This window comes from Debaryomyces hansenii (genome assembly GCF_000006445.2).
Source record: "Debaryomyces hansenii CBS767 chromosome A complete sequence".
Classification (NCBI taxonomy): domain Eukaryota; kingdom Fungi; phylum Ascomycota; class Pichiomycetes; order Serinales; family Debaryomycetaceae; genus Debaryomyces; species Debaryomyces hansenii.
This window is the reverse complement of record NC_006046.2, coordinates 1,327,393-1,354,580: the sequence shown is the minus strand read 5'-3', so window position 1 is coordinate 1,354,580 and position 27,188 is coordinate 1,327,393. Positions and strand designations below refer to the sequence as shown.

The following is a 27,188-nucleotide window of genomic DNA, read 5'->3' as shown; positions in this document are numbered from 1 at the left end:
TTATGAAACATTCTATAGATACTATTATAGACAATAGAAAGCATAAAAGGCACATATTAATAATATAGAGAATGTTTACCTGTTCTCAATTTTCGTTTATATCAAGTTCCTTGAGCATATTATCATTATCAAGTTGGGTATGGGCACAATTACCTCAAATATATTGTAATTATAGAAACAAATCAGCAGAAGGGATATCGCCTCTATTCTTATTATTATGGTTCATGGGAGATTTCTTGAGCTTCACTAGTTGCTTGCTTAACGATGTTGTTTTGAAATTCCAAGTTTACTTGAGTTTGTTTTTCTTGTGCAATGATGTTACATTGTGCTACCAATATTATTACTATAATAGCGTATACCCTAGAAAGTATGGCAATATCGAGAATTTGGATACAGAGGAAAGAAGTAAGGGTGATGAGACCATGGTTAATACAGACATAAAAGCATCTGAGGATGACCCAGTTAGGGCTAACAATGCATCTGTACATACAACAGCCAATGCAATTCATATTAGATCTTCAAACTCCAATTCAAATAACAAGGCACCATCTCATACATTGGTGCAATCTATATCATCATCGGCATCATCGAATAATAATAGTTATAGTTCAATCAACGATAATCAACAATACTTGAAGACGTTAGCTATTGGATCTATATTAAACACATCAGTGGCAGCGGCAATGCCAGTTTCCATGGGAACAATGGCTGATGACACTCTGTTTTCTTCATCAATAAATAAGGAAGTATTGGGAGTATTTTTGGCCTGGAGTTGCACGTGTGTTTATGTTGCCTCTAGATGCCCACAATTATACAAGAACTACAAGAGAAAATCAGTAGATGGAATTTCTCCTATATTATTCGGATGTGCATTAGTGGGGAACTTAACTTACACATTATCCATTTTGACAAGTTGTGATTTTGTATATGGTGATGCAAAATCCAACTTTTTTGTCAAGGAACTTCCATACATATTAGGAAGCTCGGGCACAGTTGTCTTTGACTTCTTATATTTCTATCAGAGATTCTTATACAAAGGTGCTGGAAGAAATACCACTGTCATGAGTATGGATGATTGGGATCACATCAACCATTCAAACAATAATCATGAAAATTCGGTTTTATTATAAGTCAAGCAAAGCATATTCACAATACCCTTAGTAAATTCTGGTCATCTATGTAGAGTTGTCATTTCTACATATCATTTTGTACATAGCTAGAAGAGAAGAGAATATAATATACCATAATATACCATTAAATAGTCGTCTATCACGTGAATATATTCAAAAATATTTTCCGTTAATATTGAAAATTATTGACTATCAGGCTTATCATCTAATGAACTTTAGCTATATTTAATACTGCCATCAACTTGATATTACCTAAACTGACCAAGTCACATATGAATAATTTGAAAAGAGTTGGAAGGTATGGTTGTTCAGTACGATGTAATGGGTTCATACATAATTTGCGCCATTTCGCTACATCACCGAGTATCGTCAACCATACTTTAACCGACCAACCCTTTAGTGTACCAAAAGCAAGAATACGGCCACATATATTTACCGGGAAGAGCAAAAGAGATGCCATAAAGTACACGGATTTGCCGATAGATACATATCCTAATCCATTGTTCAGCATGAGTAAAGAAGAAATCTTAGAATTGAATAGTCAAAGCTACTTACATTTATTAAATGTACCATATAAATCAATATCAGAGACAGATAAATTTTGTCTTAACATAATAGAAATAGCTAATGAGCTTATAATACTGGATACTAAGAAAGTGACGAAGTTGTTGATCAACATCAAAGATACAGATATGACAAGCATAATAACGAGTACCTTGAGAAAATACTTTATAAATGATAGAGTGAAAAGTTCGATATTAGAATTTATGGATTCTCCTATCAGTGGAAGCTTTCGTGAGGGGTTCTTTAACAATATATCGCATATATTAGAGTTGCAAGATAAATCTGACGATCAAAAATCTGAAATTTTATTAAGCTATTTGAATAAACTTGCGTTAGTAGGTAGTGTTAACAAAAAGCCACTAGTTCTTAACAAAGGATTTTATGAAAAAATAATCTCACTAATTCCAGCAACACGCTATGCAGAGTTTTATTCATATTTGCTTAATTTAAATATACAAACTTATGCAACTCAGCAACTTGATAACCTAAAATATAAATTGATAATGGGATCAAATTTGGAGAAATTTGTTGTTAGAACTGGTTGGATGGATTCAAAATGGCATGATGTCCAAAGACCTACCTTTGATAGTATTCATCAAGAAAAAATGGTACAGTTTTTTTCGATAAAGGACTTGAAAACCTTTGCTTTATTTGCAATTAAAAAGGAGGATGTTGTCGATGCTACCTTATACTTGAATTTGATAGTATCTAAATTTGAAGGGAAATGTAAGCAACGAATGGAACCAGGCTTTAATCAAAGACTGATAGAGGCGACGTTACTGGATGATATCCAGTCTGTTCTAAATGTTATACTTAACTATATTATGGTATTTAAAGGTTCTCAAAGCTGTATTAAAGTATTAAAGTATATGGTTAAAAATCATTTGGATGTTAAATTTGAGAATCTTTTAACTATAATGATCAACTTACGGGCTCAAGGCTACTACCAAGAAGCACTCCTACTTATGAATAACATTCACTTGAAAAGTTTAAACAATACCCAGTTGTTGCATTTAATAGAGGAAATCTTACAATTAATTAAAGAAAAATATCCTACATCACCAAAAATTCTCATTGGTTATGTTACTTCGATGTTTAGCGGAAATCAAAAAAGCATTGAAGATAATCTGGGTCTTACACTTTTAGACGACCTTAATTTGCTTTCAGTTGTGTATTCCGGAGGAGAAATAGGTAAACTTTCACAATCATTATCTATAGTTCAAAAAGCGAATGTTGACAATAGCTTAACAGGTTTTGAATTTACGCCTAACGGATTAACACAAGTATATGGAATTATATTAAATTCGCTCCCCAATTCTCAAATAACTCCTGACTACATTTTTAAATTATATGTGACATATATACTGAAGCTAATGGCCTCAAGAGATTCTACAACGATCGGAGAAGGAGCAAATCAGCAGCATGTTTTCCATGAAAATAATTTGAACGATCACATTATTACCTTATTCATGAAATATCTATTAAAGTTGAACCCCAACTCAGCAGACATGGAATTGGTAACCACTGAAACTAACTTCGAAACAGCTAAAGCCATCATAACTGATTTTCTTACCAATGTTGAAATAAAGAGAAACAATCGTTCCGTTTATTTGTTCGATTTGCTCATCTATTCTAGTTTACTTGTTCATCAGGATTACGCATTTGCCTCAAAGATGATCAGAATCTCCCGAGCCTATGGCCTCCCATTCACGTTTAACCAAATATATCCGTTCATCATGTTTCATTATTATAGAAATGAGTACAAGCAAGCTGAATTGTGGTATCGCGAACTAGTTAAACATGGCGTGAGATCTAAAGCTTCCCCCACGAAAAATCTTTTCAAAATTGCTCGTGAATTGAACTGGGATGTCACTGGTTTTGTATACCGTAAATTTGGTATCTATAGAAACTACAAGAAGCGGGAAGAATTAGCAAAGCTTCAAAGAGACCCTGTATTATTTATAGAAGACAGCCAAGTCGAAGATGAAGTTACTGAAGAATTAATCGATGTTCCATCCAATCATCATAACGATTTCAATTTTGGTGACGAATTATCTTCTATTCTTCATCAGGCTGATCTTACAAAAGGATTATAAGTATCCTTCATTTATACTTGCATTATTACAGAAGCCACTATGAGCTTTTATGTATATAGTTATTAATTGATTAATGAATTGCAAAATACTGCATACAAACACTTGACATATTTGTTGATGTTTTGTCCGAAAACGGTAAGCTAATTCTTGCATCAGCCAAAATTTTTGCAAATACACAAAATACAATTAAACAGCTTATCATTCCAAAACAAAGTAAAAAAGTAGTGGAATTGATCGATATAACTGGTATTTACTCTAGTAATTAAGAGAGTGAATTAATTTAAAAAGAAAATAAACTTCTCTATATCAATATAAAAAACAGTGAAGATCCCAATATTGAACATAGCATAGAATATAAGGATGAGCTTTTTAGAAAGCACGAATCATCATATACTTCCGGAGTATAGTAACGGACAAAATATGAGTGTATCTCATTGGAACAATGGAAACATGGACGATAATATGACCGATTTAAACGAAGAGTTGCCTATTCAGACACCAAGTAAGCCTGTATCAAGGATGCCTTCCAAAGTTCATGACAATCATAGCAATATGGAAGAAATGATGGATTGTGAGTCAACGTTGGCAGCAGACTCACAAGAGCCAGAGAGGAATGAAGTCGACACAGCCATGACATCAAAGGATAGACATTTGGATATCATTGCGATGGATGTTAACAATACTATCCAAGAGCTCAATAAGATATACAACCAAATAGGGTATTCGACAACAGAAATATCCATAAAGAAGTCGGAAATATTTACTGTAATTGAAGATACTATAAGCAATTTTACGTCTAGTTTACAACGGGAGAAGAATAATATTGAAAATGAATGTGAATGGTTACGACAACAGATACGAATAATATTAGCCATGGTGAATGACAACAACGGAGAAAAAGCTCTATCATTAACAGAAAGAGGAATAGTATTCAGTAATAGAACAATGTACGAACAAGGATATAAGGATGATATACTAACTAAGTTGGCCAATATACAAAATAGAAAACAGAATTTCTACGCAAATTCTCCCTTCAATATTACTTCTACCGGGATACCACAGACGGATTTCTCATTCGAAAGTCAATATGAGTATATGCTTAACAATATCCCTGAGTTATCGTTATTACAACTCAAGAATAAGTTGAATTCTACCTTCCTAGAAGTTTTGAAGATATTTATTAGGTGTTTTAAGAAACTAAATGATCATACAATCACATATCTCGATTTTCATGACGCTATAGGCGAGTATTATTCGCCAGACGCCAAAGTTATGATACTAAAGACTTTGCCAAGCAGGGAAGAGGCAGAGCAACATAAGGTATTGATAGAACAATTCGAGTCGACTATTAAATATCTCAAATTATCAAAGAAGGATTCTAAGGTTGAACCAATAATGAATTTAAAGAGTAAGAATGGTGATGAGTTTGCAGTAATCATATCTAGTCCTCGCAAAGCGGATGCAAAAACCAATAATACATCCCTGAGTACGGGCAATAACCAGAATGAAAATACGGAATCAGGTACTGAGAACCCGATGAACCAATTACGAGATTTGAACTATAAAATTGTACGAGTAATACGAAGTTTGAAGTTTACAAAAATTACTAATGAATTCTTGTCTAACATCCAGACAGAAATAGAACACTGTGAAATTGAATTTAACGATAGAAACGATCAAATGAAAGCGATAATTAATAAGTGCTTTGAACATATAAATATTTTGAATTTAAATGAAGAACAAGTTATTAATATCCAAAAGCAATACGATATAACCGATAGTAAAAATGGTTCAGCAGGAAACGATGGCTACTTTGATATAGAGACTCTCAGATTCATACAGACTAACCCGAAAGAATTTGGTCTTAATGATAACCATTTAAATTTCGTGGGGAAATTCGCTGATATATTGCAAAAGATTAGGGATGCCAAACAAATGAAATGGGATTACTATTTAACATCATGCAAGTCCTTATGGACTAAACTAGGAGAAAGTAATGAGTATATTTCTACTTTCTTAAATGCAAATAGTTCCTTGACAGATATTTCATTGATGAATTTCAAAATGGAATTAAATAGATTATACATGAGGCGGTCCGAATTCATCGAGAATTTCATAATCGACAGCAGGATGGAGATTGAGGAGTTATGGAATAAAATGTATTTCGCTGATGATCAGAAGAAATGCTTTAAGCACTATAACTATGATGTTAATGATGATGATTTAGACAAGGAAACTGTTTTGAATGAACATGAAGTAGAATTGTCCAGATTAAAAAAGGAATATGAATCGAAAGAACACATTTTAAAAATGTATACCCAGTTGAATGATTTGGTCAAGGATCAAAATTTCTTGAAGGATTCTTCTAAAGATTCTTCTAGATTATTAAGTAAGAATTCGTGCAAAATATTACTCAATGAAGAAAAGATAAGAAAAAGAATAATCAAGAATATGCCGAAATTGGTAGATGGTTTGAAAGCTGATGTTATTAAGTATAATCACGAACAATTAAGTTCTGGCAGTAAACCATTTACAATAAATGGGGAAGACTTTTTCGAGAAGCTATTGATTATTGAATCTGAACAACTGAACCAAGGAACCAATCGAAACTCAAGGAATAAATTCCGTAATAATACATCGGAGTCCCCAAAAAAGATCAGCAACAACCCTAAGTCTTCGCCATTAAAATCTACAGGTAGATCGCCTATAATCCAGGCCAGGGGTGGATCAACTACAAGTTCTGTGAATAGAACTAGGGGGCCTTCACCTTACGCAAGAAAATCCCCATTAAGAGTATCACCCTTGAGAAATCAACAAGCAATCAAAAAGCCAATCAATAAGCATACTAAAGCGGCTCCACCAAAGTCATTCACAACAATTCACCAGAATAGCAAGTTTGCAAATGCTATAAATTTGAGCTTAAGTAGTCACAGTGATTCAACATCTAGTTCAAGTCTCGAGAGTCCAATTAGGACAGCTTCAAGAACGAATTCAAATATGACCAAATTTATGGATGCACGCTTACAACCATTGAATTCACCTTTGACTTTCAACAACGACGAGACAATTCGAATCTTCCATGACAATGATGACATAACTAACCATTCACACATTTCTAGATTATCTCCATTAAGATTCAATACCTCATTGAATATTGATAATGGTGTTAACAATAAATCAGAAAAAGTCGATTTTACACCAATACAAAAATATGGATTTATTGATAGTTCTTATATTGATGATAGAAAAAAAAAGGATGTGAGGGTAAATAAATATGCCTTATCCCCCATTAAGGTTATAGCGATCGATGACGATAAAGAAAACGAGGATACGAATGCAATGACATCAAAGAATATGACTTGCGATAGTTCTACAATTATTGGGGATGACTACCAAGCATGGAGAGACGAAAGAATACGACAACTAAATAGTTTAACTTAGTGATAAATTGTACTATAGCATGTATTATTAATTTATAAAGAGACAAACTATTGTATTATTTACATATATAGAATAGACAATGTCAATAATAGACAACAAGATGATTGTTTTTGTGAATAGAATTAACCTCTTTCAAACGTGCGTCAAAATATATCCTTCGTAACGAATCAGGGATGTTGAAGATACTTAAATCATTTTCGAAAGGGTTTTGAAGCAAATTTAATATTTCCAAACATGAAGGTAAGTCTATTATTATATTTTCTTCGATAGTAATTTCATTCCCACAAGCTATTAAAGTCTTTAAGTTCCGGGGAAAATTAATATTTGATAAGGATGTAATTGTGTTTAGTTGAATGTCCATGTATTCAATCGTGTCAGGGAATTCAACTCCTTCCAACGAAACAATTTCGTTGCACGATAAATTTATGTATTTTAAATTTGATGGCAACCACAGCCTATTCGTAGGTAATTGTACTATCATATTATAAATCAAATCCAACGACCTAAGACAGTCGGGGTATTTTAAACTATTTATATTTTGCAAGTTATTTGTACTTAAGAAAACAGTTTCCAAGCTTTTAAACGTACTTAGCGTAGAATTTAATAAATCACTTATTTCGTTTCTTTCCCTATCGACATAGTTTTGCCCTTTCACTATGTTTAACGTCGATAAATTATGAGATAAATCTTCAGAATCCAATAATCTTTGAAGAAATCGAACCTCTTGCTTCTCTGTACCTATTTCATGATCTTTATTCCCGAGGTCCATATATAACTCAAATTTTGTAGCTTGCCTGAAATAATCACTATGTTGCCGAAATGCACTTTCAAACTCATTTAAGAAAGATTCTTCTTCTTCCAGGTTCCGATTATGAGGATTAGCTGTAAAAGATAGGACAAATCTATGAGGCTTTATACGTTCATAAATAAAATTTCTATTCGTAATTAATCCATAAAGCTTTCCTTGATCGACCACTTCGTATGGTTTCTTGTAATGCCGGCTTTTTAAAAACGAACGACTGGTTTGGTTTCTGTATACAATAACTCTGCCGTAAATACTAGCGTCGATTAGTTTAGCCAAAATGGTACCGCTGGTTGTAATCTCTCTAACAATGAAGCATTCGGAGATAGTTAAGAATGATAAGATTTGAAGAATGATTTCATCCGGAAATTTTAGAATGTCGATATTCGATTCGGATGTGACTTTACCAGACAGTACTTTTCGACGTTTAATATGTGGATTCATCATCCCTTCTATATCAATGTTCGAACAAGTGATTAAAGGTAAAATTATTGCAACTTCGCATTTTGCAATTTAACAGATTGCTTATTACATAAAATCATAATAAATAATTTACTTATTAATTATTAAATAACTTTCCTATATATTATATACGAATTAAGTGTTATTAGATTCTTCCTCTTCAATAATTAAAGATTGTAAGTTTTCTGCAGTTTGAGATACAGAATTCTTATTCTCAGTGTTATCATCACCATCGTTGTCATCATCATCGTCGTCATCATCATCATCGTCATCATCGTCGTCATCATCATCATCATCATCATCATCATCATCATCATCATCATCATCATCATCATCATCATCGTCATCGTCATCGTCATCATCGTCATCCATAATTGCTTCTTCGTTATCATCTTTCTTTTCTTCATCTTCAGCTTCATTATCTTCTTCATCTTCTTCATCTGGATAACCACCCAACTTTAATACGATTCGATTGACAATCTCATTCCAATCCATCATACCACCCATTCCTATTTCACCATAACTTCCCACAACTTTCTCTACAGGTTTCAAGAATTCTATCCATGGCATTTCTTCTGAAATTAATCGTAACTGCCTCTTAGTTGTAACAGCATTATATGACGCACTAACCATAGAAGGAGCTAGCAAAATAGGAAATGAGGTATTCCATGCTCGTATAACATTGGTTAATAAGTTATCACATAATCCTAATGAAATCTTAGATAAAGTGTTAGCAGTTAAAGGTGAGACGATTAAGATATCGGCCCAACGACGTAATTCGATATGCAAAACAGGATCCAGTCTTGTTTTCCAGGTATTCCATTCATCAGAATCTCTCCAAACGCGGATCCTTTTATTATTTTCTAAATGATGCAACATCTCTTGAGGAATAAAATTCTCACTCGATTTAGTTAATATTATCTGGATCGATATTTTATCCGGCGTATATATCTCGACCAACTTGTTTATTATTAGTTTAATTTTAATCGTAGACAAAGCACCACATACACCTAATAATACATGCAATTTGCCATCATCTTGAGGAAGTCTTGGATCTATATTGCTATTTTGCTCGTTAGGTCCAAGCACACTGTCTATACTTGGAGGTGCAAATAAATTCAGATCATTTCCTTTCTCCTTTTTGGAGGATTTCCTTGTGCCGTTAGCTGGTAATGAAGCAGGAGGGTAATCACTAGCAGAGCTGCTTCTTGATCTATTTATTGCTTTTCCCGGTTTTACAGTTTCATCGACATAAAAATGAGCGTGAACCGATGGAACCTTATGATGAGCGCTTTGCGATGGAGGGTTCGATACATAGTCCAAACTAGTTAACGAATTGTTGGACCCCGTAACATGGGATCCTGCTGGTGATGAAATTGGGCTTATATAATGATTGAAGTTGACACTCGATCCTGGCTCCCGCACCAGGGGAACATTGAAAGACGGTTCATGGCCCTGCGGGGGTATTATTGAAGTTGCACTCTGATTAGCTACTTTTTCCTTCTCTTTCAAAACTGCACCTCCCGCCGGAATCGTTTCCCTTTGCTGGGTAATATTTGGAGTAGACATCGACATTGAATTTCCCAGAATTGGCGATGAAGATGCAGCCTTCTTCGTTGCGTTATTATTATTGCTGTTATTTAATATAGGTGGTGGCGATGGACATCTCAAATTCGATATTGCTCTGACAAACGGCGGTGGATCTTGGGGGGTCGAGGATGACTTTGATTCGCTATTGGTATTTTGTTCCTTTTTAATTTCGTTTTTTGACAATTCTGCGTCCTTACGATTTGGAGCACCATTTTCTGAAACCATATTGTAAGATACCCCTTCAATTAGCTATTTATTCTCTTCTTAAAGTTTACTAAAACAGTTTTGTAATCAAACATCTTTTTTTTCTCGATTCAAAGCTGCTTTAACGCTTATGTAATAAATTGCGGCGAGTATGTAAAAGAATCAGGTACTTTTGCAGCTTATGTTTCTACTGGTGACGACAATTAGGTGCTCTAGACTTTCACGAAGGCTACATATCTATATAGAGGTGAATGGTAGTAATAGAAATATGTAACTTGTGTATCCTAAAAAGTAAAAATAGGAATTTCAAGACAGAATGTAAATATCTTGTGCATATGCCTATTTGAAGCGATTGGCTTAGTTATTATTGTTTGACAATTAGGAAGCATATGTTTACGGGAGGGAAAGTTTAGTCGTGTCATATATCACATTAGGGAAAACGATATTATATTCACTAGAGAATAGTTAATACTAAGAAATAAAAGTTACAAAATAAAAGTTACAATTAATACATCAAAGTTAATATACAGTCGGACTACTCAATTAGTTCGATGACAAACCCAAAGATCTGAAGGAGTTGACTAGCTCCCTTGCCTTTTCATCGTCACTTAGTTGTGGTGTATCGACGCCCTTTCTAGAGGTTCTAGTGCTCTCATTGGGTGGGCTTGAATGAATTTTGTTTCTCGGTATGTCGTGCCGAGAGGCGTTTGAAGGGGGCCAATTTTGGGATTGAATATGTCTATATCCATTCAAGGGGGAACTAGTATAGTTTGATGGCTGGGGAGGATGATGATTTGGACCCAGAGGTGGATATTGTGGATGACTAGGCATGGGGCCAGGGTAGTTCATGGCAGGGTAATACATCGGGTTGTTGTAGTAGACAGGGTAGGGTAAATAGCTATTAACCATAGATGGGTAGCCTGTGTTGCCATAGTAAATCTTTTGTTGAAACAGATTTCTTTCAAAAGCAAGGCTACTTATGGAAGGTTCCTTAAAGTTACCTCTATTATTGTCGGTGTTCAATTGCTGCAAAATATAATTATTAAAGTCAGGAAATTTATCATAGCGAACAGTTAAGGACCGGCTTTCGAATTCAACATTATCAAAATATTCGATTAATTTATCCAGCGATTCTTTATTTCCTGTGGTCACTATTGCAAAGCCCCTGCTCAATCCTCTAGGCGGTTGGGTATTCGGGTCATCCATGCGTCCACCAATTGAGTGATCAACATTGCCAGATATAAACGAAGACAAGAATTGATAGTTATTGAGCTTGTTTAGGTTAACGTTAAGACCAGAATTGGGTGTAGTGTTAGAATTATACTGGGACGTCAACAGTTGCATGGGAATTTCCACTCGCAAGATTTGTATATTGTTCTTTGGCTCTATTTCATGACACTTCAGGACTAAGAAATTTTTCAACGTTGTCCATGTAGAAGAAAACGGAATATTTCCTATAAATAGTCTGCACGGATTAACTTTTATCGACTGTCCTTCGTCATTTTTGACCACTATGAATTCGCTTGAGGAAGGAAGGTTGCCATCATTTGTAACATCCGATTTGCTACCATCAGAATCATTCGCATTTTCGTTGACAAGGTTTGTTATAAAAGATGGTAGCGGCTTGGACGAAGAAGTACTATTTCTTGAATTCCTTCGAGATTCACTAGATTTACTCGATCTTCTTGATATATACGAATTAGGATAACTGTTTTGATGTTGTGCCTGATACATCTGTGCTGAATGCTGTGGAGAAGGCATGTAGTTGTAGTTCATGGGCGCAACAGGGGTAAACGCATAGTTAGAATAGTAGCCATTATAATAGGAATTATTTCTGTCCAGTGAAGCATAGCTCAGGTTATCATACGTATCATTTGGAACAATTTTAGCTTCCAATTGCTTCAGTAGCCATTCGTAACCATTCATGATTTCGATTAATCTAACCCCAAAGTCCCAATGCAGAATTTCAATAATTGCAAAACATTTTTGATTATCATTATGAACATTATTATTATCGAATTGCACAATTTTATATTGATTTAGCTGCGGACTATTGTCATCAAAATTACTCATAATAATTGAGTCCAATAAGTTCCTCAAATGGGATTCATTTACATCTAATGGTAAGTTTGAAAATCTTACGAAATATGAATAATTGTATGAACTGGGATAAAATGGATTAGCATTTTTGTTATATTCTGTATTTGAAATATTTGAAGAATTCTCTCCATCATTTGAAGACATATTCAAATCACTTCAGCTCTATATTCAATGTGTATATTATTATTAGCAGTTACGTCTTAGATAAGGGGCTTTCTTCTCATTTTAATTTTTCTTATCAATCTTTTCAATTTTGTGATTTTTAAATTTTGCAGCTGTTGTCCACAATTGCATTCATACTAATGACAATAGTTATGTTACAATTGTACTAGATAGACATCAAAGAATATCATTAATCTTAGAATGAATACTACCGGAGACAATGAGAAAAGTTGTGAAAGAAAAAATGACGATTTAGAAACTCCCAAGGATGACAGTATGGCACCTCAGGTTAACTATTTGAATATGTCGATTTTCTGTATTATTATAGCATTGTGTGGACTTCCTGTGGGATGGGATATAGGGACGATTGGATTCATAATCAGCACAGCTACATTCAAAGAGACATATGGTAATTCGATGGAAGGTGAGGCAAGCATATCGTCCCTCATGGTTGGTATTATTATATCGAGCTTTAATTTGGGTTGTTTGATTGGGTGTTTGGGGTTAAGCAAATTAACTTCGAAGATTGGCTTCAAAGGTACCATATTTACAGGAAACTTTATCTATTTACTTGGAAGTGTTATTCAGATATTATCTGGATGGTTTCAATTGAACGTATGGTTAATGATTCTAGGGCGAGTTAGCTGTGGCATTTGTTGCGGAGCATTATGTGTTCTTGTACCCAGGTACTTGAATCAGCTAATAATTGTTCCAAGGAAAGATATGTACTTATCGTTTTTCCAGACTTCTATTTGTATGGCAATTCTTGGTGGAAACTTGGCTAATTTTGTGTTGAAACATGATTATTTGAAAATATTGTCATGCCAATTGTCGATTGTTCTTATGACTTCTTGTTTGACTGTTTTTCTTCCGGAATCTCACCATTATTACGTTTCGAAGAATGAACTTGATAAAGCATTTCAGGTAGTGAGGAGGCTTCATGTGAAAATTTCCGATGATCAAGTAATACAGTTCATTGACCAGGTGCCGATCATAAATACCCTTCCCAATGGATGGATCAAAGACAAAAAATATTATAAACCATTGATTCAATGCTGTGTCATGATGTTATTTCAACAGTTAACGGGAATTAACTACTTCTTCTATTATGGAAGTATTATTTTCAGCTCACTAGCCATAAATACGACGATAGTCAGCATAATCATGAGCGTTGTTAATTTGGTGGGCTCTTTAATGTCCAACATCATTATTGGTAAATTCGGAAGAATACAGCTTCTTCTCATGATCGGGTCGGCCATTATGAGTTTATTACTTACCATCTACATGATCTTGGCATACATATCTACGCCTGGTACATTAGCAGGCATGGTGCTAATTACCTGCCTTTTTATTGCATCTTTTGCAACTACTTGGGGGCCCATACCGGGAATTTTGGTCACCAGGATATCATGCAATAGTAATGATATAATTGGTCTAGCCAATTGTGTGAATTATATTGCGAATTGTCTCATTACTGTCATAACGCCCATAATGATTAGTGCCGTCGGGTTTAATTTTTCGCTCCTATTCATTATAAGCCTTATTTTACTGGTCATCTACATCTACTATATGTCAAGTTTATGACAATGGTATTTGTAACTGTTCGTCTACTACTTGTTAGAACTGATTATAGTTATTTTGATATTTATAGATACGGCATCATTAGTTAGGTCTGTTGGTCCAAGCCGAGTCCTATATATAATTGAATCGAAAACCGTTGAGCGTTATTTCCTAATTTATATATTTTGTAAATATGCAGAAAGGCACATAAATTGATGTTGCTTGCAGTTTAGCAGGATTGGCATAATTAGCCTTTCTAATTTGTCGAACACAGCATGACACAGAGAAGGTACCTCCTCGTACAATTGGATTGAACTGGCGCTCAGGTCGAGTCAAATCGTAAATTTATCTCGGAAAGGGAAACGGACGGATGATTGGGCAACGGTCGTAAATTTTCTTATTGTTACTTAGTAATTACTGCGCTCAGGACTTCCATAATTGCTTATTGTATACGGTAGTTCCAACTACCTATGAAGGTAATATTTTTTAGCAGGTCAAGTTTAGACTAGAAGTCGTTAATTTTCACTTGTGGCTATCCATTTAAGATTATTTTTATTGTTGAGTGAACGTAGGTCACTTATTAATACAGAATCGGTTGAATTCATCATTCGAGATCCGTAATTATATATTTAGCCTTAGATATTGTTTAGGAATTTTCAAAGGCCAATTTTCATTTTTTAGTATTATCAGTCGGATATATTAATTTTTCAAATTTAGTGTTAGCATTTAATGTCTTATCATATTTAAGACTCATAATTGACATCGATAATACCGACGTAAACTGGACAATTGCAGCACTTAGATTCAATGCTCTTTAAAGCTAAGAACAAACCTTCCCCATTGACTTAATAAAACAGAAACAAACAATACGATAAAACGCCAAAGCCGAGAGGTTGTATACTTACATGGCCAAGAAAAGAAACCAGGTAAAGAAAAGTAGAACAAGGTCTGGTTGTTTGACTTGTCGTGATCGGCATATGAAATGTGATGAACAACAGCCGGTGTGTAACAATTGTATTAAGTCTAAACGAAAATGTTTTCGGGGTATTAGGTTGAACTTCACCCAATATACCATATACGAGCCTCCAAATAACCCGTACCAGAACAATCTTAGTTATAGAATATTGGACCAATCAGTAACAATTGCATCACTCTATGAAAATGGTAAGAAACAATATGAATCATATGTACCATTTCATTCGTGGGAAGATTTGAGGGAGTCAGATATACAGTTTCAGAAGGATATGTATTGCTCATTGCCATCAACAAATCCTCCAACGGATTCAAATGTTCAGGAGGTAAATGATGACCTGTGGATACACCAATACCAACCAACCCCAAAGCAATCATCTCCTGAGACATTGCGGTTTGATAACAATTCTATTTCTGAAAATAGTGACATAACCAACTTATTGATGAATGAACCGACTTCTTTATCAGACGAGATAGAACAGTACCAATCAATCATTCATCAACCACGACAACCCCAGCTTCAACAAGATTTACCACATAATATCGAGCCTCGAGATCTGCAAAATTCTGCATCAGATAGCGATATTTCTTACAATGTTGGGGCCAAAGATTTTATCAACCTTGTGCAACATCAGAAATATTATTGGTTTTTGGATTTATTCAACGAGTTAAGCATTTGGAAGCTGATTATACCAAATTACTGCTTGAAACTAACAGAAATTGAGCATGGTGCAGACGAGAGCAATACGTTATTAATTAATTGTTTACTCAATTGTTCACTAGATAATTCTTTTGACTTAAAAGCAACTCTAGCTCAACAACTAAAGCATTGGCTAGTTTTAAAGGCAATACTGTTGACACCCGAAAACTTCCATAAACTCGAAAGATTATTAATATCAATAGCGTTAATATTGTTGAACTTGTTAACCAAATTACAGCATGGGATATGGCAGTTTGATGATAAATGTAAATTAATATTTAACAACCAGATCAAAATATTCAACCAGTCCACCGAGAAGCTTCAGGACTTGAATGATGCAAAACTTAGAAAAACAAAATCAGTAGTCTTAGTAAGTGCTATTCATTCAATTTCTATCTTGAAGTTTTTTATAAACAAACAATTCAAACAGAACAGGAGTCAATTTGACGTAACCGATAAAATCTCCTATGACCATACCAAACTAACATCAGAATTTACCACTTTGAATCATTTTGAAATCTTGAATATCAATTCATTTTACAGAAAGTTTGAGTATCCCCAAATAAGCTATAATTTGCAAGTTCAACCAAGTAGATCTGCAGATACGAAATCAGATTCATTGAAATTAAGACAGTTTATCTGGTATCTTATTAAACTCGATTTTATATTGAAGAACCCAACCAATTCACTAATTGAGATGGATTATAATTTCATATTTACAGATGAAAATACATTAGGAATCCCCCCATTAATGAAGCCTTCCGAACAACAACAAACAATCTCGGATACAAACAATCAGGTGGAAGTACCACCTGCATCATCAGTCAAAGCATCAAAGAAAAAACGAAGGGTCGAACCAATCCATTCGATCATTCTTCCAAACGACAAAGGCATTGCCATAATGATTTTGAGAGAATACATCAATAAGTTGATCAACTCTAACGACGACGCTGTCAAAGCCACTTCTAACGAAAGTATCAAGTCAATTTTAGAGTCTATAAACAAGTCAATGATTGAACCGGAGATCAAGCTTCTCTGGGAAAGAAACTTCAGATGGACCTTGAAGGATACTTAGTTGCATAATTTGGAACATTATATGTATATTTAGTCATACTGCATCTTATAGATAATAAAAAGTAGCTTTTTTATGAGTTCATCACTCATTAAGAAGCTTTCTTTGCACTAAATTAGAGATGGCTTTGAGCTGGACCTTTATCCAGAATATGCTGTTAATAGAGTAGGATGTAATAGAGCATAAGTAAATGTTCATTGATATGTATTATCTAAATTTGCATTCCGGCTGTAGTAGCGCTTCATGTTTAATTGAAACACATCTTTCAAAAATTTACAAAGGTTACATGGTTCGATAGAATTACTCGAACATGTTAACGTACCGATATATATATCATAACTTAGGAAACAGTCATGTCTAATACAGTTGTTATCTTCCCTAAAACTTCACTAGCATTCATAGGGATTACCCGGGGAGACTAATTTGCAAACACACGACTAATCAATGAGAGAAAAGTTTTTCAGTCTCCCACAGGATAAAATCGATTCCTAAATTTGTATAAGAAGTAGATTATATCTAACATACTCAATTGCAAAATGTCTTTAGGTACTTTATTCTCCACCGAACAAATCCGTTCTCTCCCACCAAAGGCTTTAATCAAGCACTTCAACTTAGATGTTAAGCTTGAAAAAGAAGACGAGTCTTACAAAAAGCACTTCCCATTAGGAAAGATCCCAGGTTTCATTGGACCAAAGGGATTCAAGTTACATGAAGTCATTGCTATTTCTATTTACTGTATGTATTTGCCAATAATTTTGCATGCAATTGAACAGTTGTTTACGTGATGAGAGATTTTTTCATATTTATACAGTTATCCCTGTCTTAATACATTATGTCGAGAATATTATTCTGAAAATAATTAGTCGATTGCATTGGATGAAATATAGGTTTGATTCGGTTCATATACTAACTAACAATAGTGATCAACTCTGCTGACCCAGAATCCAAGTTATTAGGTAAGAACGCTAAGGAATATGCTGAAGTCTTGAAGTGGTTATCTTTAAGTAACTTCGAATTATTGCCACACATTGCTAAGGTTTTCAAGCCATTAACTGGTGCTGCTCCATACAACAAGAAGCAAGTTGATGAATCCTCAGAATTCATTGAAAAGGTCATTGGTATCTTTGAAGATAGATTAGCTAACTACACTTACTTAGTTAGCGAAAGATTAACCTTCGCTGATATCTTCTCTGCTGCTCTTATCGTTAGAGGTTTCGACAACTTATTCGGTAGTGAATGGAGAAAGGCTCACCCAAACACCACCAGATGGTTCAAGACTGTTACTCAACAAAAGATCTTGCACGATGTTCTTGGTGACTACAAGTTCAGAGAAAAGCCAGTTGAATATGTTGCTCCAAAGAAGGAAAAGAAGCAAACTCAACAACCAAAGAAGGAAGCCGCTCCAGCTGCTGCCGCTGCTGCTGCTGCTCCAGCCGCATCCTCCGATGCTCCAGCTCCAAAGCCAAAGCACCCATTAGAAGCTTTAGGTAAGCCAACCACCCCAATTGACGAATGGAAGAGATTCTACTCTAACGAAGAAACCAGAGAATCTGCCATCCCATGGTTCTGGAGCAAGATGTACAACCCAGAAGAATGGAGTTTGTGGAAGGTTGACTACAAGTACAACGACGAATTAACCTTGACCTTCATGTCTAACAACTTGGTCGGTGGTTTCTTCAACAGATTATCTGCTTCCACCAAGTACATTTTCGGTTGTATGGTCGTCTACGGTGAAAACAACAACAACGGTATCACCGGTTTCTTCATGGTCAGAGGTCAAGACTACGTTCCAGCCTTCGATGTTGCTCCAGATTGGGAATCTTACTCTTTCACTAAGTTAGATGGCTCAAACGAAGAAGACAAGAAGTTCGTGAACAACATGTTAGCATGGGACGAACCAGTTATCGTTGACGGTGAAACCAAGGAAATCGCTGACGGTAAGGTTTGTAAGTAATCTGACTAGTTATGAACGAAAAATAGCTAGCCTTTAGGTATTTAGTATTGATTCTTTTATATTAATTATATGCTTATAACTATTCATAGAACCGGGTAACACTGAAATTTTTGTAGTAGCAGATCCACGTGATGGAATATGTGGCCAGAAAAATAGTTAGCTAAACAGAACCACCAAAACACGTACAAACTATAGTTTTAATCCCTGCAAACATGGTTTATATCAAGAACCCGATCCTTCGTCACATACGAAGGAAACCGATTTCATTGATTGCACCAATTTCCATTCTTTTGATTGTATATTTTTTCTTTTTCCATTCGGTTGCATCAAGTTTTAATTCCAAGAGCAAATCAAAGTACAGCTATTCCAAGAAATCACGTAGCTGGTTCGGCAAGAATAGGGACACTGTTATTTTAAGAGATTTACCTAAGAACCACATTAGTCATTACGATTTAAACAAGTTAAGTGCCACTACAAATGCATTAGGAAATAGGGAAGAAGTGTTGATCTTGACTCCGATGTCGAAATTTTTACCTCAATACTGGGACAATTTAGTGAAATTAACCTACGAGCATAGTTTGATTGAGTTGGGATTTATTTTGCCAAGGACAGCGGAGGGGGACAATGCGCTACAACAATTAGAATCGCATGTCAAGAAGACTCAAAGCTCCAAAGACAAATTCAAAAAGATTACCATATTAAGACAAGATTCGGGGTCATTAGAGTCACAGACGGAAAAGGAGCGCCATGCTCTCAAAGTGCAGAAAGAAAGAAGGTCAATGATGGCCTTGGCAAGAAATTCGTTGGTGTTTACAACCATATCTCCTTCAACGTCGTGGTGTCTTTGGCTAGACGCCGATATTATCGAGACTCCTCCTACTTTATTGCAAGATTTAGTTTCTCATAATAAGCCAGTGGTGTCTGCCAACGTCTACCAACGATTCACCGACCCTAACACAAAGCAAGCTGCTATCAGACCCTACGATTTCAATAATTGGGTTGAATCAGAGACGGGATTACAAATTGCGGCCGGATTGAAAGAGGACGAAATTGTCGTAGAAGGTTATGCAGAAATGGCAACCTATAGACCATTGATGGCTCATTTCTACGAAGCTGATGGTGATAGAAACACTGAGATGGCCTTGGACGGTGTTGGTGGTGGTGCAGTCCTAGTTAAAGCTGATGTTCACAGAGATGGTGCCATGTTTCCTTCATTCCCATTTTACCATTTGATTGAAACCGAAGGGTTTGCTAAAATGGCCAAAAGACTAGGTTATGAAGTCTTCGGTTTACCTAATTACTTGGTATATCACTACGATGAATAGTCATATCAGTTTTTCTTTACTACTTATACTTAAATAGTCTAGCGATCAACAGATATATACTACACATGGACTAAATATTGATATAGATGCTTATATGTTGTGTTAAATGTATAGGCTTTATGTAAACCAAATCAAAGAAATAAAAAAAGCGAGCCGCATCCCAAAGGAAAAAAAAAAAAAAATTAGATGAGCTCTTCATATAATTTAGATTAATCAATTTTTCATTTAGAAAAGTTATAAGATAATTCTTATTGAATTTTTTCCTAATATCTTACCCTAGTAGTAATCAATAACGATGCAACTTTCCTGGAAAGATATCCCAACTGTTCCAACAGCCAATGACATGTTGGATATAGTTCTTAACAGAACTCAAAGAAAGACACCAACTGTTATAAGACCAGGATTTAAAATCACTCGTATTAGGGCATTTTACATGAGAAAGGTTAGATTCACAGCAGATGGGTTTGCTGAAAAGTTCACCGATCTTATAAGTGGGTTCCCAAACATTAATGACGTTCATCCATTCCACCGTGATCTTATGGATACATTATATGAAAAGAATCATTATAAGGTTTCGTTAGCAGCAGTTTCAAGAGCTAAGACTTTGATTGAACAAGTTTCTAGAGATTATGTTAGATTGTTGAAGTTCGGTCAATCTTTATACCAATGTAAGCAATTAAAGAGAGCTGCATTAGGTAGAATGGCCACTATTGTCAAGAAATTGAAAGATCCATTTGTATATCTTGAACAGGTTAGACAACATTTGGGTCGTTTACCAAGTATTGATCCTAACACCAGAACATTATTGATCTGTGGTTACCCTAATGTTGGTAAGTCATCGTTCTTAAAGTGTATCACCAAAGCCGATGTTGAGGTTCAACCATATGCCTTCACAACCAAGTCCTTATATGTTGGTCATTTTGATTACAAGTATTTGAGATTTCAAGCCATCGATACCCCAGGTATTTTAGATAGACCAACTGAGGATATGAATAATATTGAAATGCAATCGATTTATGCTATTGCTCATTTAAGATCATGTGTCTTATACTTCATGGATTTATCCGAACAGTGTGGTTTCTCTATCGAGGCCCAAGTCAAGTTATTCCACTCTATTAAGCCATTATTTGCTAACAAGTCAGTTATGGTTGTTATGAATAAGACTGATATCATTAGAGTTGAAGATTTAGAAGAAGAACAACAAGAATTATTGAAGTCTCTTACTACCGTCCCAGGTGTGGAAGTTATGCATGCTTCATGTCACGAAGAAGAGAACGTTATGCAAGTTCGTAATCAAGCTTGTGAAAAATTATTGACTGCTAGAATTGAACAAAAATTGAAGGGTACTGCTCGTGTCAATAACGTTTTGAACAAGATTCATGTTGCTAGACCTCAAGCCAGAGATGACTTAGATAGAGCTGCTCACATTCCTGATGCAGTTAAGGAATTAAAGAAATATGATGCCGAAGATCCAAGCCGTAGAAAGTTGGCCAGAGACATCGAAGCCGAAAATGGTGGTGCCGGTGTGTTCAATATCAACTTGAAGGATAAATACTTATTGGAAGATGAGGAATGGAAGAATGATGTTATGCCGGAAGTCTTGGACGGTAAGAACGTTTACGATTTCTTGGACCCAGATATTGCTGCCAAGTTACAAGCATTAGAAGACGAAGAAGAGAAATTAGAAGCCGAAGGTTTCTACGACTCCGACTCTGACGTTGAAGATGTTGAAGTCGACGAAATTAAAGAAAAGGCTGATTGGATCAGAGACAAGCAAAAGAAGATGATTAGGGATGCCAGAAGCAGAAAGGCCTTGAAGAACCATGCTATAATGCCTAGAGACCAGGTCAAGAAGTCGTTCGGCGAAATGGAAGAACATATGTATTCTATTGGTCACGATACCACAGCCTTGAGAAACCGTCTTGGTAAGCCTGCCGACGACCGTAAGAATGTTTCAGGTGTTGATATCTTGAAGAGAAACCAAGGTATTTCTGATGCTAAGATTCACAAGAAGAAGGCCCCAGTTAAGCAATCCGATCGTCTTAACGATGGTTTGAATGATGGTGCATTGAGATCTCAAGCCGAAAGATTGGCCAAGGTCCAAAGAAGAGAAAGAAACAGAATGGCTAGACAAGGTGAAGGTGATCGTCATTCTACTGCTATGTTACCTAAGCATCTTTTCTCAGGTAAGCGTGGTATTGGTACCAATGACCGTCGTTAAGCATTTTTTATTATGGTTTATTTCCACATTTTTGTTGATATCAGTTTCGTTCAGTCTTTCGTTAGTTTATAAATTCACTTTTTATACATTTGTGCAATAGGTTATTATCATTTAGATTACTATCTACTACTAATATACATATTATAATTCTAAGTCTTTATTATGGTGGTTGTGGTGGTGGTTGTGGTATGAAGTCTCGTGATTGACAGTTTCCGGTTATCTTTTTATCAATCGGTATGATTAGATAAGGACATAAGGACATAATCGGATATTCCAATTCTGTTGACTCATACCTGAAAGTTATATTAGGCTACTTAGAGGATTGAATATTGAAATACATACGTAAAGAAGATACTAATACGGTCTCTTAAACAAAATATTATCCTTCTGTGAACCTTATCTTGAATCTCATAATTAATTATCTGAGTATTACTTATTGATAATACAATCGTAATACTAATTCTGACGCTTTAGACTAGTGGATAAAGTAAAATCCTCCAGAGTACTCCGAGAATTACCAATAATATTGAATATCGAACCTGGTATGAATACTTTTGATTTTACGGCTATTTCGTCGCAACTTCCACCCAATACTGGCCCACCTGGTACAGTTCTGACTAATAATGGAAACGGTAACTCGTCCAACAACAACAAGAACTTGAGTCATGTTCCATGCAAGTTCTATAGACAAGGGGTTTGCCAGGCCGGAAGCTCATGTCCCTTTTCCCATAATTTTGATGGGAGTTTGGCAGCTGAGAAATTACCTTGCAAGTATTTCCAGAAGGGAAATTGTAAGTTTGGGCTAAAATGTGCTTTAGCACATTTCTTACCCGACGGTACACGAGTGAACTCCAGGAGCTTGCGTATGTCGCAGCCTATCAATACGAATGGGGCTAATGGAAATGGACACCTTCGTCGTTCGTCGAACAATATGAATAATGGGAGTTTTAATCATTACACTTCGCAACCAATAGATATAAATGCTGAATCGATGGAGCACATTGGACAAACTAATAACATGGTTTCTCCAAATAACAATGTTGCACATTTTCTTAATCTCGGCCATAAATTTCCATCACAACCAGGGTCATATACCCAAGGGTTAACCAGAAATTCCTCATATAATTCTAGTCTTTCTGGGTTACCAAATTCATATACTAATGGTAATACTATTACTACGAACAACAATCATGCAGTGAAATCCAGTAACCAAGCTTCAGCGTTCTTTAGATCGAACTCAAGCAATACATCTCCCCCGCATAACATTACGCCACCTTTCCATAACAATTATTTCAACACATCTATAGGAGTGGACCAATCTCCGGTTAATACTCCATTTTCTGATAAATCTACAAACCGAATCGCAACGAGGCTTGCTTCTCGTTCATCATTTTCATCGCCAGCATGTTTCCACAACTACGATTCTGCGATTATTGATGACGAAGATGAAGACGAAGAAATGTACAATGATAGTGGTTATTTCGAAGATTATGTTCCAGGATCGTTAAGCGATCTAATTTTAACGCCACAAGAGATGCAAAGACGTGATTCCAGATCCCAGTCCGGTACGTTGCTAGTCAGACCTAACTTGAGCTCTACAATAAGTTCAACTACGAATGAAAATGATGAAAAGAAGGACGATCGTCATGAATCGAAGGAGGATTCGAAGGACAAACCGGAGAAAAATTCAGCTCAAGATGATGTATTTTTGATGGATTGATCGGGCCTGCTTCTTCGTGATCCGATCTTATTTTATTTTATTTTATTTGGGGATTTGAAATCTTGGGAATTCTTAAAAAATAACTGCTTTTACTTCTGGCTTATTTTCAGCGGGTTTATATGGTACAGGCGTCCACGACTAGTCTAGTCATTGGTTTCACATACATTACCTTTATATTTTTTTTCTTGATTGACATATTTTTTTTATATTAAATATGTATATGCTTGATAGTTTACGATATATACATTCAAATGGACAACTTTTACTAAGCTATATACAACGGTTAATTCTTCTTAGCTTCAATTTGCTTTTTTGGAGCAGCTCTAAAAATATCAGCACAGCTAACTTGGAAACTAGCCATGACTTGAGAATTGGTAAAATTAATCTCAGGTTGCACACCTCTAAGATGATCAGATTCAAATAACGATCCAACGAGCGCCATCTCATTCGTAAACGGATTCAAAGTGTAAGCCAAATAATTTTCAACTGAGCTCTCCGTTACCTGTGGCTTACTATTAATTGTGGTAATAGTAAACTTCTGCTTTGTTTTAACTTGAATAACAAACTGAACCAACGCAGTAATGTTATCCGCATCTGGTAACGCATTGAAAGAAATGATCTTTGGGTTAGACTCGATCTTTAAGAGTTCCCAATCCAATTTCGAATTTGGTGGAAATGTACTGGCCCTTCTAATTAAACTCTTGGTGACCTCGGCCCCAGTGACTCCTTCTAACTGACTTTTGAGATACTTTTCCCTCTTTGCATTGGAAATCGAACACGATGCAGCAAAAATCTTATTAGTCTTCACAAGCTGTTCCACAGCCGTGTCTTTCCACTGGTTAAAGTGAAGTTTTAAACCGGTTTCCCTCTTAAATTTCACAATACTGTAAGTATTGATAGCGAATAATCCCATTCTTCTGAACAATAACTTGTGCCACGACGTAACAGGACTCTTCAAGTATTTGGGAGGAACATAAAAATCTGCAATAATGCCGATACTCTTGATTGGAATCTGGGATATATCTGCCTGTTGGGTCTTCTTCTTCTTTTCGACTTTAGTCGAGTATGCTCTATTTATGAACGAAGAATGAAACCCCAAGACCGGAGCAAACAATCTCGCATTACCAGGTAATGTTCTTATGACCCTAGATGTTATCATGTCTACAAATACAGACCTATTGATTGTATATTGGTACTATCTGATCGTCAAATTAGGACCTCCATATTGGAAATACTTTTTGAAAAATTAACGGATTACATAATCAATGACATTTGGGTACAAAAAATTTAGAGATGAGATCTCTTTAATCGTCGTCATCATTGGTTCTATTAAGTCAGAAAATAGTGGGTCAGATTATTGCTGAGTATATCTAGTGTATAGCTATGCCATCTGTCCAGAAACAAAAGACAGGGAAACAAAAATTAGCGCCAGAAAAGGAAAGGTTTCTTCAATGTTGTGGAGATATTTCTTTGGAATTGGTTGCATCGTTAAAGAATTCAAAGGATATAAACTTAAATGGATTAATTATAAGATATGCTAAGAAATATAAGTTAAAGCAACAGCCTAGATTGACAGATATTATATCTTCTATTCCGGATCAATATAAAAAATATTTGATACCCAAGTTAAAGGCAAAGCCAGTTAGAACTGCATCGGGTATTGCAGTTGTTGCTGTTATGTGTAAACCTCATAGATGCCCTCATATTGCATACACGGGTAATATATGTGTGTACTGTCCTGGTGGGCCAGATTCTGATTTTGAATATTCTACGCAATCGTATACTGGGTATGAACCTACGTCGATGAGAGCCATCAGAGCCAGATACGACCCGTACGAACAAGCGAGGGGTAGAGTTGAACAGTTAAGACAATTGGGGCATTCAATCGACAAGGTGGAATACATTATTATGGGTGGTACGTTCATGTCATTGCCAGTTGAATACAGAGAGAATTTTATTACACAATTACATAATGCCTTAACTGGTTTTAATGGTCGTGATATTGATGAAGCAATTAAATTTTCCCAACAGTCCCAGACTAAATGTGTTGGTATAACGATTGAAACTCGTCCAGATTATTGTACGGAAACCCACTTGAGTGACATGTTGAAATATGGATGTACCAGACTTGAAGTTGGTGTCCAGTCGGTTTATGAAGACGTTGCAAGAGATACCAATAGAGGTCACACAGTAAAGTCTGTGTGTGAGACTTTTGCAGTCGCCAAGGACGCTGGTTACAAGGTAGTCAGTCATATGATGCCGGATCTTCCAAATGTTGGTATGGAAAGAGATTTGGAGCAATTCAAGGAATACTTCGAAAACCCTGATTTCAGAACTGACGGGTTAAAATTATACCCAACCTTAGTTATCAGAGGTACTGGTTTATATGAATTATGGAAAAAGGGGTTATACAAGTCATATAACGCTAACGCATTAATCGATCTCGTTGCACGTATTTTAGCATTAGTTCCACCTTGGACACGTATTTACCGTGTTCAAAGAGATATCCCTATGCCACTCGTCACCTCAGGTGTCGAAAACGGTAATTTGAGAGAGTTGGCATTGGCGAGAATGAAGGATTTCGGTACAACATGTAGGGATGTACGTACAAGAGAAGTTGGTATTCAAGAAGTCCATCATAAAGTTGCTCCTGATCAAGTTGAATTAATTAGAAGAGATTATTATGCTAATGGTGGGTGGGAAACGTTCTTGTCTTATGAAGATCCTAAGAAAGATATTTTAATTGGTTTATTGAGGTTGCGTAAAGCATCCAAAAAATTCACTTATCGTAAAGAGTTCACAAGTCAACAAACTTCTATTGTTAGAGAATTGCACGTTTATGGTTCAGTTGTACCATTGCACTCTAGAGATCCAAGGAAGTTCCAGCATCAAGGTTTCGGGACATTATTGATGGAAGAAGCTGCCAGAATTGCAAGAGTGGAACATGGATCAGAAAAAATAAGTGTCATTTCTGGTGTTGGTGTCAGAAACTATTATGCAAAATTGGGATACCATTTGGATGGCCCATTTATGTCTAAATGGCTTAACGAGGAAGAGTAATTTAGATATGGAGTTAAACGGTCAATAGTTTGTATTCGTATATATCATTATTT

The 27,188-nt window shown here is 35.6% G+C and overlaps 14 protein-coding genes across 14 annotated transcripts; 10 read left to right on the top strand and 4 right to left on the bottom strand. All coding sequences in view use genetic code 12, as the record gives it.

Moving 5' to 3' along the window:
- Nucleotides 1-224: 224 nt before the first annotated feature.
- DEHA2D16170g (DEHA2D16170p) lies at nt 225-1,130 on the top strand (the record flags this gene model as incomplete). Its single annotated transcript, XM_459188.2, has 1 exon — nt 225-1,130. One exon carries the CDS (start codon nt 225-227, stop codon nt 1,128-1,130), a length of 906 nt encoding a protein of 301 aa, XP_459188.2.
- Nucleotides 1,131-1,402: 272 nt separating this feature from the next.
- On the top strand, nt 1,403-3,790 carry DEHA2D16148g (DEHA2D16148p; the record flags this gene model as incomplete). Its single annotated transcript, XM_459187.1, has 1 exon — nt 1,403-3,790. One exon carries the CDS (start codon nt 1,403-1,405, stop codon nt 3,788-3,790), a length of 2,388 nt encoding a protein of 795 aa, XP_459187.2.
- A 462-nt stretch (nt 3,791-4,252) lies between these two features.
- Nucleotides 4,253-7,231, top strand: DEHA2D16126g (DEHA2D16126p; the record flags this gene model as incomplete). Its single annotated transcript, XM_459186.2, has 1 exon — nt 4,253-7,231. The coding sequence occupies one exon, from the start codon at nt 4,253-4,255 to the stop codon at nt 7,229-7,231; it is 2,979 nt and encodes a 992-aa protein (XP_459186.2).
- Nucleotides 7,232-7,313: 82 nt separating this feature from the next.
- On the bottom strand, nt 7,314-8,477 carry DEHA2D16104g (DEHA2D16104p; the record flags this gene model as incomplete). The annotated part of the gene is made up of 1 exon (XM_459185.2): nt 7,314-8,477. One exon carries the CDS (start codon nt 8,475-8,477, stop codon nt 7,314-7,316), a length of 1,164 nt encoding a protein of 387 aa, XP_459185.2.
- A 153-nt stretch (nt 8,478-8,630) lies between these two features.
- Nucleotides 8,631-10,310, bottom strand: DEHA2D16082g (DEHA2D16082p; the record flags this gene model as incomplete). The annotated part of the gene is made up of 1 exon (XM_459184.1): nt 8,631-10,310. One exon carries the CDS (start codon nt 10,308-10,310, stop codon nt 8,631-8,633), a length of 1,680 nt encoding a protein of 559 aa, XP_459184.2.
- Nucleotides 10,311-10,832: 522 nt separating this feature from the next.
- Nucleotides 10,833-12,533, bottom strand: DEHA2D16060g (DEHA2D16060p; the record flags this gene model as incomplete). Its single annotated transcript, XM_459183.1, has 1 exon — nt 10,833-12,533. The coding sequence occupies one exon, from the start codon at nt 12,531-12,533 to the stop codon at nt 10,833-10,835; it is 1,701 nt and encodes a 566-aa protein (XP_459183.2).
- Nucleotides 12,534-12,752: 219 nt separating this feature from the next.
- On the top strand, nt 12,753-14,135 carry DEHA2D16038g (DEHA2D16038p; the record flags this gene model as incomplete). Its single annotated transcript, XM_459182.1, has 1 exon — nt 12,753-14,135. The coding sequence occupies one exon, from the start codon at nt 12,753-12,755 to the stop codon at nt 14,133-14,135; it is 1,383 nt and encodes a 460-aa protein (XP_459182.2).
- Nucleotides 14,136-15,016: 881 nt separating this feature from the next.
- On the top strand, nt 15,017-16,858 carry DEHA2D16016g (DEHA2D16016p; the record flags this gene model as incomplete). The annotated part of the gene is made up of 1 exon (XM_459181.1): nt 15,017-16,858. The coding sequence occupies one exon, from the start codon at nt 15,017-15,019 to the stop codon at nt 16,856-16,858; it is 1,842 nt and encodes a 613-aa protein (XP_459181.2).
- Nucleotides 16,859-17,391: 533 nt separating this feature from the next.
- Nucleotides 17,392-18,809, top strand: DEHA2D15994g (elongation factor 1 gamma domain-containing protein; the record flags this gene model as incomplete). Its single annotated transcript, XM_459180.2, has 2 exons — nt 17,392-17,590; nt 17,776-18,809. The coding sequence occupies 2 exons, from the start codon at nt 17,392-17,394 to the stop codon at nt 18,807-18,809; spliced, it is 1,233 nt and encodes a 410-aa protein (XP_459180.2).
- Nucleotides 18,810-19,021: 212 nt separating this feature from the next.
- DEHA2D15972g (DEHA2D15972p) lies at nt 19,022-20,134 on the top strand (the record flags this gene model as incomplete). Its single annotated transcript, XM_459178.1, has 1 exon — nt 19,022-20,134. The coding sequence occupies one exon, from the start codon at nt 19,022-19,024 to the stop codon at nt 20,132-20,134; it is 1,113 nt and encodes a 370-aa protein (XP_459178.1).
- Nucleotides 20,135-20,429: 295 nt separating this feature from the next.
- DEHA2D15950g (DEHA2D15950p) lies at nt 20,430-22,355 on the top strand (the record flags this gene model as incomplete). Its single annotated transcript, XM_459177.1, has 1 exon — nt 20,430-22,355. One exon carries the CDS (start codon nt 20,430-20,432, stop codon nt 22,353-22,355), a length of 1,926 nt encoding a protein of 641 aa, XP_459177.1.
- A 544-nt stretch (nt 22,356-22,899) lies between these two features.
- DEHA2D15928g (DEHA2D15928p) lies at nt 22,900-24,075 on the top strand (the record flags this gene model as incomplete). The annotated part of the gene is made up of 1 exon (XM_459176.1): nt 22,900-24,075. The coding sequence occupies one exon, from the start codon at nt 22,900-22,902 to the stop codon at nt 24,073-24,075; it is 1,176 nt and encodes a 391-aa protein (XP_459176.2).
- A 283-nt stretch (nt 24,076-24,358) lies between these two features.
- DEHA2D15906g (DEHA2D15906p) lies at nt 24,359-25,234 on the bottom strand (the record flags this gene model as incomplete). Its single annotated transcript, XM_459175.1, has 1 exon — nt 24,359-25,234. The coding sequence occupies one exon, from the start codon at nt 25,232-25,234 to the stop codon at nt 24,359-24,361; it is 876 nt and encodes a 291-aa protein (XP_459175.1).
- Nucleotides 25,235-25,458: 224 nt separating this feature from the next.
- Nucleotides 25,459-27,135, top strand: DEHA2D15884g (DEHA2D15884p; the record flags this gene model as incomplete). Its single annotated transcript, XM_459174.1, has 1 exon — nt 25,459-27,135. One exon carries the CDS (start codon nt 25,459-25,461, stop codon nt 27,133-27,135), a length of 1,677 nt encoding a protein of 558 aa, XP_459174.1.
- Nucleotides 27,136-27,188: the final 53 nt, after the last annotated feature.